A 12788-nucleotide genomic window follows, 5' to 3' on the forward strand; every position below is an offset into this window, starting at 1 on the left:
AGAATTAGGGTTTTCTCCACTCAGCGCCTACTCGCCGAGTCCATCTTACTGACTCGCCGAGTCGGCTACTTAACACGCGACCAAGTCGCGACTCTACTCGCCGAGTCCACTCATGGACTCGCCGATTCGCTCTTTCCCAATTTACTCTTTTAGCCCTTCAACTCTACTCTTGATATTTCGGGATGTTACAATTCTCCCTCACTTAAATTAGGCTTCGTCCTCGAAGCCTACGGCAACTCAACTCCAAAATACTCCCACGACGCGCCACCTGGCCCTAACTGGACCAGGTTCCTCAAAGCATAACCATCGAACTCGAACTCACTTCCTCTTTCCTTGCGGTGTCCTGACCACCGTCTCAAACCAGGCACCGGCTGTACCCTCTGATAATCACACTTAACAATCGAGAATTACCCGAGATGCATCACTGCTCCAAATCTCAACAATCGCTCGGCCCCCTACGAGCTAGAAATAATCACGAACCACCGGATCCCCGATCCGAATCCCATTCTATTCATTCCATGCTGACAGAAAGACCCACTCTTCAATCTCAGAGCAACTCCCACGAGTCCTCTTCTTGCAATCACACACGCATGCTGCACCAGCCTTCGCACTCTCGGGTTAGGAAAACCCGTCACACTGACGACATCTCCAACATCCCCAGGAGGAACCACCACTACGCACACAACCCTTGATCAGAATCAAGCTGGGAGTCCCAGACTCCATCCCTGCATCCATCCTGAGACTCTTGGCTCTACACCCGCGGAATCCCTTCCGCGTCCTCAACAGACATCCCATCATGATGTCATTCCATACCACTGGCACAGACACAGTGTTCAACCACCATACTCCAAATCATCCATTCTCACTACTACTTTCACTTCCGTGAACCAACACTCCCTCCCGGGGTTACATACCTTTCTCTTCCCTTACCCAGGGAAATCCACTTGTCAACCTTGCCACTACTCCATGTATCGCACATGCTCTAGATCTGCTCGCAAGGACTCTCGGGTCCATGCGCTACCTCTCCCCAGCAAATGAGGGGGGGGGGGGGGGGCGACACCTCCTCCCATACAATAGCTCAAAAGGTGGCATACCAATGCTCGAATGATGGCTGTCGATATGGGAAAACTCAACGAAGGGTAAATACGTGCCGCAACTCCCTTCGAAATTTAATACACATGCCCGAAGCATGTCTTCGAGCGTCTGAATCGTTCGATCGCTCTAAAGTGCCCTCAGACATCACCATGATAAGCTCTAGCTCATTTCTCATATCCCTCTTCGAGACAGAGCACCAGGTCAGCTTTTGACTCACAGCTGAGCCTCCAAAGGTCACCCATATCATGATCCAATATCCCACTAACTTCCTCCCCGTGACCACTATCCCGACCCAGTGACACGCAAGTCACGAAATTCTCTTTTCCTTATGCGAGAAAAATACAATCCAATCGAGGATCGTCTTAACTCTAATCTCTGGTTTCTGCTGCGCATATCCCTTGCGCATCTCGCCACATCTCCCGATAGAGACGGAGACCCCAGTCTCGCCCCCGGTTCAACACCCAGGCTCCAAAATCTCAATACTAGGGCTACTCAAGCCCAAAATTCTTCCACATCATACATTGATCAGAGAACACTCCATCATCACATTCTCTTGCCATCTAGTGAGTACTATGGCCCCCCGCAACATCATGATGACCTCTCAATGACTAGCGAGTACTACGACTCCCCGCAGTATCACAACACCCTCTGTCTAGTGAGTACTACGGCTCCCCGCAATATCACAACACCCTCTGACTAGTGAGTACTACGGCTCCCCGCAGTATCACAACACCCTCTGACTAGTGAGTACTACGGCTCCCCGCAGTATCACAACACCCTCTGACTAGTGAGTACTACGGCTCCCCGCAGTATCACAACACTCTCTACCTCCACTAACTCATGCTCCACAGGCTATCATAGGTAGCTACCCATACTCGACCGAATATACATCACAGACTCTGGAGGCAATCGGCATAACCAAATGCCTACCCTTGTGGAGATCCACTCTCTTAAATAATCCCTCTGGATGCCAATACTCGAAGGGCTCCCACTAGATCCATAGATACTTGATATACCATAAGTCGTATCAACTCAAGATTCACGAATAACTCCGAAATAAAGATATCAATACCCGGATACCTCGGAACACCCCAACAGAACATCACAAGATCCTGCCACAACCACTGATCTCCTGCCCCAAGCATCATATAGATGCAATAATACATCTCCTCTGAACCCCATAATTAGATCTTCATTTTTCCCAAATTGCAACTTCGATGTATCCAATTACTCAATTGGAATACGAGAAAACGCTAACACTACGAAGTACGCTGATAATTCTCCGAAACCCTTTTTCCTACCACTCAAAATCCAAGCAAGAATACGCATACCGACCTGAGAGTTGGCTGCCCAATCATTCTCTACCTACTTGCAACACATTGACCATTACCAGGTTCCTGACCATTAACTCACTCTGACCCCTTTCCTCGATCACCAACATCTCTGGTCTCATGAATTCTTACCGCAGATCTCTATACTCCGTTTATAACTGCTCTTGACAAATCTCTGCTTTCTTCCATACGGTACCCGGTTCTCCCCCACTCAGGGTTCGAACCATCACCAATTAGCACAAAACCACCCCACAAACTATTTTCGCTAGCAAAATCGCACCTGCCCCTGGAAAGTGCTACACAACGCCCGATAATCCCCTTTAAGGAGATCAATCGACCTCATATACTCTGAACCTCAGATGAAATCCTCAAGAACTTCTCGTCACGACTGCCTCTAGTCGCTCCAAGTCTCATACCAATCCAATACCAAACAACTCAGCTGGCCAATAACATCACTGGCTCATAGACTGAACCACAAAATTATCGTACCCCTCACCTCAACTCATCAACCAACGTTCCAACACAGGGATCATCCCAAGAACAGGGACGCACTCCCATATTCAATACCCAACATAGATAGAAAACTCACTACACTGCTAAACTCGACTGAACTCCCCACTGATACCACTATAATACATCCTACTATACTTAAATAGGTGTAATGTGGTCCTCGACTATCTCAGTCCCAACTGACTATCTGTTCATTATAGATCACTGCCTCACGGCACACATGCTACCTGATACTCTGGTGGAAAATCATCATCAATGACAACCTGCAGGGTTTACCCCCAAACCCAAACTTAAACATCATGCTTTTCATGTTTTGCACACGAACATAATTAGTACCCCCCAGATCATAGAAGGTGACATCTCCTCTATCGATTGATCGCTCAACTCAGACCGAAATTCTCCCCTCTCTCTGACTCCTTACTAAAATACTCTGAGAGGCTCTCGATCTCCCTCTCAAGGGACGCCTCTTCGAACTCAATCATGACCGGATAACCGGAGAACCACAAGCATCATTCACTACGAACCATGGTACTCATTCCATGACATCTCTTCTCAATATGCTCCGGTGTATGGTACCCGAACTATAACATCACTCCTCAATCCGCTCCGATGTATGGTACTCGAACCATAACATCACTCCTCAATCCGCTCCGATGTATGGTACTCGAACCATAACACCACTCCTCAATCCGCTCCGATGTATGGTACTCGAACCATAACATCACTCCTCAATCCGCTCCGATGTATGGTACTCGAACCATAACATCACTCCTCAATCCGCTCCGATGTATGGTACTCGAACCATAACACCACTCCTCAATCCGTTCCGATGTATGGTACTCGAACCATAACATCACTCCTCAATCCGCTCCGATGTATGGTACTCGAACCATAACATCACTCCTCAATCCGCTCCGATGTATGGTACTCGAACCATAACATCACTCCTCAATTCGCTCCGATGTATGGTACTCGAACCATAACATCACTCCTCCGCTCCGATGTATGGTACTCAAACCATAACATCACTCCTCAATCCGCTCCGATGTATGGTACTCGAACCATAACATCACTCCTCAATCCGCTCCTTGGAACCTCCAAAATACTCCATGTATCAAGTATGGGTCCTCTGCTTTCAGTAGTACGGGCCCATACTACCTGCCACATCTACCCATACTTTCCACACGGACCATCCTGGAGCTCCTAGATAGCTGCTCGACCTGCTCTTTCACCAATCCTATCGCGCGTGCTCGCTCCCCAGGGAAATTCTCTACCCTGCCAGCGCACTCATCTGGCTAAGGTTACTCCCTAGGCTCTTCCTTGGTCCTCCTACTTCTTTGCCATCAGCTGCTGAAGAGCTCCTAATGATGCCAGCCATCTACCTCCTGAATATCGTCATATTCACTTGGTAGCTGACTCCCATCATCGAGAGTTCCACAAAGCACAAAGCAAGCAGCATTCAAGCATCGAATAATACATAGAACTCGCTCTCGGTGATAACTCCACTTTCTCGGCTCATCCTCGAAAGTACCACCGAACTCTGCAACTCTACCCCTAATGGGTTCTAACTGGATACTCTCACTCATCACATACTCAAAAGCATAACACATATAACAACAAATCCTAGGCTAAGGCATCACAAATCAGGTCACTCTAGTCCTAAGATATGAAATACCTAGCCTGTCTCTAGCATGCATAATATCTCAAAAAAATGCATCATAAATATCTCATAACACAAAAGTAAGGGTAATTTGGGAAATCACCGTTCGGGCTCTGGCTGATTGTACACACTGCTCTTTCTCGCTTTCTCTTTGAACTCTTATTCACTTTTAGAAATTCATTTCTTTTGAAAACTTTTCTTACTTCCTCAGCTTGAGTCCAGATTTACCCGAAGGTGCATCCGAATCCCTCAAACCAAGGCTCTGATACCAACTTGTAACACCGAAATTTTCAAAACAAAATTTTCATTTAAAATTACTTATCTCTTTAATACTTTTCATAGAAATCACATTTTGTTTAAATTACAATACATGACTCTTTTGTTTAATCAATTGATAAAACAGGATCCTCAAACAAGCGCTTCCTCTGGTGTGTACAATCGAGCCGGTGCCGTCCCGTGAACCTGAGAAACCTGAAACACATAACACAAAACACTGTAAGCACGAAGCTTAGTGAGTTCCCCAAAATACCACATACAACACATACTCCACTCAAGGCTACAATACGACCCTCCGGTCGGTGTGTCTCAGCGGAACCCTCCATTTCCGTATCGTTGGACCCTACGGTCCGGTCTGTATCGTTGGACCCTCCGGTCCGGTCTATAAACTTCGCATAGCATAAATCACAAAGACATAATGAATAACATTTCACATATAACATAATACTCATTGTGAGCACATAAGACCCTCTGGTCACACATAACTACCACTCAAGGTAACGTATAGTGAGAAGACTCACCTGCTACTGCCGACCGAAGAACAGTCCACGCTGCTCCGACCATCGTCACGAATTCCACCACTGAATCACCGAAACCACTAATTACCAATAACAACCAAATTACTCCTGGAAGTCAACTGGTCAACTCTTGGTCAAAGTCAAAGTCAACCCTCCTGGTTGACCCTGCTTGCCGAGTCAACCCGTCGACTCGTCGAGTCCCCATGCTCAGAATTTCCCCAATCCGCGACTCAACTCGCCGAGTCACCCCGAGACTCGCCGAGTCCCACAACTCTGAGTCCACTCGCACACAACTCACCGATTCTCGACTCAACCAGAAAATATTGGGATTCTTCGACAAGACTCGCCGAGTCTAAGGCTATCTTCAACCTGCTCGCCAAGTTGTTCATACAACTCGCCGAGTTCCAAACCATCTTCATCCAACTCGCCGAGTTGTTCTTCCAACTCGTCGAGTTCCAGCTTATCTTCAAGCAACTCGTCGAGTCTACCAATGTGACTCGCCGAGTACCACCGGTCTGAATCCATACAGAAGCATTCCAGGACATGCAATTGATCCAAAACATAGATCTAGCCTCTTACAACTCATCCATCACGTAAAGTGGCAAACTTTACGTGAATCCAAAGAGATCTATGCATTTTACACATTAGGGCTAAGGTTTGGGACATGATAGCTTCACCCAACACTCAACATAGGGACTTTCATGCATTCCAACCCTTCTCCATTCCAGATTTGAGGTAGCAACCTCAGATCTAACCTCTAAACTCCAATACATCCAAAGATATGATCTCTAACACCCCCAAAATGATGCATCTAAGAAATAGCAGCTCAAAAACGAGATATTACCTCAAAAGAACGCCCCAACTACAATGAAACTCGAATCCAAGCAAAGCCCCTTGCTCCAAGCCTGTTACCCTTCAAGATTTCCTCAACAATTGCTTCTCCAAGCTTCCAAATGCACTTGATCCACTCACACACGAAGGTTAGGGTTTCTGGACTTGAGGATGAGTAAGGAGGCTGGGGGAATGGATGTTATGTTCTTTATATAGGGCTCAACCCCGAGAATTAGGGTTTTCTCCACTCAGCGCCTACTCGCCGAGTCCATCTTACTGACTCGCCGAGTCGGCTACTTAACACGCGACCAAGTCGCTCTTGCCCAATTTACTCTTTTAGCCCTTCAACTCTACTCTTGATATTTCGGGATGTTACATAAAATTAATATATATATATATATATATATATATATATATATATATATATATATACACACACACACACACACACACAAAGAGGTAGGTTCCATTGAGATTAAAAATAAAATAAAGATCTTGAGATTCAATCTCAACCATATATTTCACATTTGTCGCTGTAACCTCCGTCATACCGACACGAAATGCCTGTTATAATTATAAATGATTATATAGCATCACTCGTTCCTTTTTTCTCCACCACCATCCCCACCACCACAACCGCCAACGACACCACCACTACCACCACCTCTAACACCAGCTAACCCTACCACTCACCTCCGTCACTTATACCACTGCTACCTTTGTCACCACCACCTCTTCTGGCACTGAATGACATATATGTATAATCATTTATGATTAGGCATATACGTATAAACATGCATAATCATATAAATTATACCTCTCTGCTATATAAGCATTTATGATTAGGCATGCTCTGTTGTTGTCGGTACGCTGGAGCGTTAAAGCGGCAAAAGTACGACTTTTTTGGATTAGTGGTCCTTTTGAGGTAGTTTCGTTGCGTTTTTGGTCCCTCGGTAAACTTAAATGACTGTAATGCCCTTGGGGTATTTATTTTTCATTTTTCTTTCATTATTTTAAAATCTAATTGTTTTTTATTTATTTTAATAATTAAAAAAAGTGGGGCCACCTCTCTCTCTCTCTCTCTCTGTCTCTCTCTCGTGAAAAAGAAATTCACCCCTAACTCACTTCTTCATCTTCTCCAATTCATATCATATCTGATGAACACAGATACACACTTCTAAATTATATGAACACGTAGAGTTTTCAGATTCTATTTCTCATACAAACACACTTCTATATTTTTATATGAAGATGGTCACAGATATGGAAGGAGGTGTGATAATGACTACATGGGAACGTCGGAAGTCAGAGATAGCTACAAGACCCGTCATCTCCATTCACTCTGATTCAGCGGTAACCCTAATATGATCTTCATAGCAACGACGTCGAAACCTTAATCGGAGTTAGGGTGTGTTGTGGCTCCGGCGACCTCATGCTTCATCTCTATCCTTCCGCGATTGATCCAATCTTACTGCTTTTTACCTATTTCTCAACGTATATACATACAGATAAATGTATATACTTCTAGTTTAATTTTCATCTTCATCTATTTCTGGTTTAATTTTCATATTTCTCACGTTCTCTTTTGTTCTCTCAACAGGTAATGCTCACTGGCATTTGTTAGAATCAAATTGGGTTTGGATCTATTAATCTAATTAAAAAGGGATTGGAAGTGGGTTGATTTGGGAATTGAGGTTTGTGTTGATTGGGATATTGTTTCCTCAAAATCTATTAAAACGGTAATGGGTTAGGAGGGAGAGAGAGAGAGAGAGAGAGAGAGAGAGAGAGAGAGAGAGAGAGAGAAGGGAGAAATTGATTTTGGAGACGGTAATCTAACCGGGAATAGTAGCAATAGACGATAATCTGTTAAGGTGCTGGAATTGATTTTGGAGAAGGAGGAGGGTCACTAGAGGGAAGCGAGAGGGACTTCTTGATAGTCACTGAAATGGGTCTTCTTCTCCTCGATCTAGTGTGTGTAAGTGTGTTCCTAGTGAAAGTGGGTGAAGAACTTTAAGGTTTTTTGTGGGTTAATCCAAGTTGTTGGAATCTGATGTTGAAATGGATTATGAATGATGTTTAGATCGCTGGTGGGTTTGCACAGGAGAGAGAGAGAGAGAGAGAGAGAGAGAGAGAGAGAGAGAGAGAGAGAGAGAGAGAGAGAGAGAGAGAGAGAGAGAGAGAGAAGAGAGAGAGAGAGAGAGAGAGAGAGAGAGAGACGGGTCCAATTTAATTATTTAATTTCTTTTTCATTTAAATTAAATAGAAAAAACATAAAATATAAATACCCCAAGGGCATTACAGTCATTTCAGTTTACCGAGGGACCAAAAACGCAACGAAACTACCTCAAAAGGACCACAGATCCAAAAAAGTTGTGGTTTAAACTAAAACCCCAAAAAAATACATGCCATATAGGGCGTGTTTGGCACGGAGCTTTTGGAAGCGTTTGAGAGCTTCTAGTTTTTAGCTTTTGACAAAACGCTCTAGTTTAAACAAAAAGCTTCGTTTGGCAGTACGAGTGTTTATCTTTTAGTTTTAACAAAACGCTCCGATTCTAAAAGCTACTTCATGTAGCTTTTAACAAAACGCTCCGGAGCTTTTGAAATCAATTTCCATAATTACCCTTAAAAATATATTTATATATATATTTTTATTTTTAATCAATTGTCCTTTTATGTAATTTTATATATTTCAAAAGCTTCCAGCTACTTTTGCCAAACATTCATATAACAAGTAAAAGCTACAGCTTCCCGCTACCAGCTACCAGCTACCCGCTACCCACTTCTAGCTAACAGCTACTTTTGTCAAACACGCCCATAAACTTTTTTGAATTTTATCTTTTTTTTTTTTTAGTTCGACAGAACGAGGAGTCTATTTTATTATTATTTTTTTTCTTAATACTTTTCCTACAAACTGCAATTAACCAACCCTATCCATTTGCCAACAAGGCAACAACACCTGTTGAGTTACAAGAGCACGCATTCCACAACCTACTCCATTGCCCACACTCCACAATGTCTGGCCCAGAATGCTGCGAGAACCCACCTACACTCTCCTCCGGCGGTGAATCCGGTGACGTGCAGATCGCCTCTCTTAATTCTTATGTTTCAGGGAACACTGATTCAAAGATCTCCGTTGTTCTAATTTCCGATATATTTGGTACTCAACTTCACTCCACTCTTAGTATTCTTATTCACCAACTCTAACTGCTGTAATCAATCATAAGATTTATATCATAGTTTGTATGATCATCTGATTGCTCTAATTTGTTTCTCTCTGATATCTTTTGTGCAGGTTATGGAGCTCCAAAATTGAGGTATGCCTTATCTGAAGAACAACTCCTTATATTAAATTTCTTGTTTTTATGGTTTAATTTATTGATTTGGCCATTAGTTCCTTCTGGAAAATAAGATTACGGTGTTTAACTTTAATTTTACAGGAAGCTTGCAGACAAAGTTGCCTCCGCTGGATATTATGTAGTTGTCCCTGACTTCTTCCATGGAGACCCCTTCAATGGAGACCCATCGAATCCTGATTCTCCGCTTAAAGATTGGTTAAAGAATCATGCACCCGTTGGTTTTTTCTTTAACACACACCTCGTTATGAGTTAAAATTTTACTGTTTTCCATTTCTAAATGTTTTAAACTTCAAACTACATAAATTAGCAAGTTCTGTAAGAACTGATATCTACTTCGAACTTAAAAAAAAAAAAGAACACCATGAATAGTTTTTTTTTTTTTTTTTTTTTTTTTTTTTTTGGTAGGTGGAAGCAGTAGCATTTGCAAAATCGGTTATTCAGGCTCTGAAAGAGAAGGGTATCTCTAAAATTGGGGCTGCAGGATTCTGTTGGGGTGGTAAGATTAGCTTCACATCAACTTTATTAATACATGCCAAACACAGTAGTAAGCACACATCACACGACTGTCCTGATCTGTCATGTTCTGTCTTGTCGTTTGTAACAAATCGGGCTTTGGTTGACTCAATTGTTTTTTTTTTTTAAATAATTTTTTTATAGCCAAGGTGGTTGTTGAGCTAGCAAAAGAGGCTGAAATACAAGTTTCTGCTCTCTTGCATCCTTCATTTGTCACTTTAGATGATATCAAGGGTATGTTTCATTCAACAACATTTATCATTATCCCTCATTTCTAGAAACGTTTACATGTTTAAATTCTTCGAACCTAAATCAAAAGGTTGATTTTCTGTAATTTCTGAGTTTTATTGAAAATTTTGTCTTATTGATATCATGGTTTTTAGGGGTTAAGGTTCCCATTGCAATACTGGGTGCTGAGATTGACAGAATGTCTCCGCCAGAACTTGTCAAAGAATTTGAGCTTGCTTTAGAAGCAAAACCGGAGGTAACTTCTTCTAGCTATTGTAAAGTGTACAACTTTTCTTTCACCTTTAAGTAAATATAGTTAAAGAGCAAACTACTTCCATTGATTTGTTTATAATTATAATTATATCCTACTTTAATTTTAATTATATCCTACTTTAATTTTCTAGTGACGACACTGTACTTTGAAAATTTAATCAGTTTTAGCAAGGTCGTCTAAATAGTAAATACAAATCAATTTTCTCTTTCACTGTAATAATTGGGTAGATATTTCAAAATATAATGTCCTAATAAGAAAACAGTTGAAAATACAATGGTAATTAAGTAGAATATTCAAAATTAATGTCCTAATAAGAAGAAATATAGAAAGTGCAATGTTATAATTGGGTATATTTTTACAAAATATAATGTGAGAATAAGCAAAAAATTGAATGTAGAATGTTGTAATAGAAAAAATATAAGTAGAATGTGAGCCCGCATCCCACTTTTTTGTGTGCGGCATTTTTGTTTTTTGATTTTTTCCCATTAACAACAAACTATTTCAGTTCAATGCATGTCAAACGCAGTCCAATATAGGGGTGGCAAATCGGGTCATCTTGTTGTGTTTTTGTCTGACACGACACGACATGACAATGTTTTATAACACGAACACTACACGATGTCGTGGGTTTTTTAACTAACACGAAAGCGAACAAATTAAAAAATGACAAACACGACACGACAACGATAACATAAAATACCGATTAATTAATTTAATTATTATTCATATATAACACGCGAAAATTACGACAAATAAATGTTAAATCGTGTCAATTCGTGTCGAATTTTAAACACGACATGACACGACATAGTGTTTTTTTTACACTTGACACGAACACAAATTAAAAATTTTAGTTTAGTCCCAATTTTGTTTCGTGTAATGTATTTTTGTTGAGTTGTGTCATAAACTGCCACCCCTAGTCCAATGTATGTCAATCGCAGTACAACCTGTTAGAACATGGATCCAACATATGAACATGCAGGGAAGGATATATAAATTTATGTTGGTCTGCAGATTGATCATTTTGTGAAAATATATAATGGTGTATCGCACGGTTGGACTGTCCGATGGAATGATGATGATGAAATCGCGGTGAAGTGTGCAAAAGAGGCGCATGAGGATCTTGTGGCTTGGTTTGGCAAGTGTCTTGTATAAAAGCAGTCGACCCAGTAAAACATAATAATGTAAAACAAAGAGAGATGGAGATGATAGAGAAAACTCCATTTACAAATAAATAAAGTGTTGTGAAGATTTTGTAGTAAGTTTTTAATACAAAGTTAAAATTGTGATTTGGATCGTGAGGTTGTTGTTTGATGAATTTAGTTTTATGTAAACTGTGATCATGATAAGTGTTGATTGATTAGTAACACCGAGAGGATTGGCCCTTAAGGTTGTTTCATGGGTAAAATGGGATGGTTCTATATTGGATAAGTGTTTTATGACTAAATTCGATTATTAGGGTGATGTTATTTATATCTTTTGCATATTTTAGAGATCGAAAATTAGTCCATTCAATCTTCTATCGTTTTATGCTTATGTCCGAACCAACATGCTTGTTGTTAGTCCATATCAAGATTAAAACACTAATAACTGAATATAGGTGAAAATAAAATATTTCTTAATTACGATTTCTGAACAAAGAGAATAAATTATAAAAAAATCACAATTAATTAGCACATTCTCTGATTTCTCTATGAAAGCTAAAACTTTTTGATCTCACAACACTCATGCACAAAAGTATATGAAAGCCTGGAATGAGTACTACATAAATACTAATCTAGAATAGATTTGAAATACTCGATGCAAACATAATACTTTAGTTATTATATTGAGTGCAAACTTCTTATTTTTATCTTGGTTTTGTACTTCAAAATGAATTGATCTTCAATATATTTAGATATCTAAGACTGAGTTTAAGGTAGATCTTCACCGGTGTCCATAAGAACTCTACAAATGTAATTAATAGTCTTAAGGTGTGTTCGACAAAACTAAACGATAGCGGATAGCTTGCAGCGTGTAGCAGATAACGGGTAACTTGTAGCGTTTTGTTAAACGCTACATGAAGTAGTATTTGGATTTGAAGCGTTTTGTTTAAACTAAATGCTAGAAGCTTGTAGTGCCAAACAATACTTTCTGTTCAAAACGAAGCGTTTTGTTAAACGCTAGAAGGTAGAAGATCTCAAACGCTCCGTGTCG

The 12788-nt window shown here is 41.0% G+C and overlaps 1 protein-coding gene across 1 annotated transcript; it reads left to right on the forward strand.

Annotated features, from left to right (window-relative positions):
* Nucleotides 1-9167: 9167 nt before the first annotated feature.
* On the forward strand, nucleotides 9168-12015 carry LOC145053394 (endo-1,3;1,4-beta-D-glucanase-like). Its single transcript, XM_079001430.1, has 7 exons — nucleotides 9168-9378; nucleotides 9514-9535; nucleotides 9659-9791; nucleotides 9983-10073; nucleotides 10235-10324; nucleotides 10474-10574; nucleotides 11607-12015. Exons 1-7 carry the CDS (start codon nucleotides 9234-9236, stop codon nucleotides 11745-11747), a joined length of 723 nt encoding a protein of 240 aa, XP_078857556.1. The 5' UTR covers nucleotides 9168-9233; the 3' UTR covers nucleotides 11748-12015.
* Nucleotides 12016-12788: the final 773 nt, after the last annotated feature.

The sequence above is a fragment of the Lactuca serriola genome, chromosome 5 (genome assembly GCF_051521515.1).
Source record: "Lactuca serriola cultivar US96UC23 chromosome 5, Lser_US96UC23_V15, whole genome shotgun sequence".
NCBI classification, from domain to species: Eukaryota; Viridiplantae; Streptophyta; class Magnoliopsida; order Asterales; family Asteraceae; genus Lactuca; species Lactuca serriola.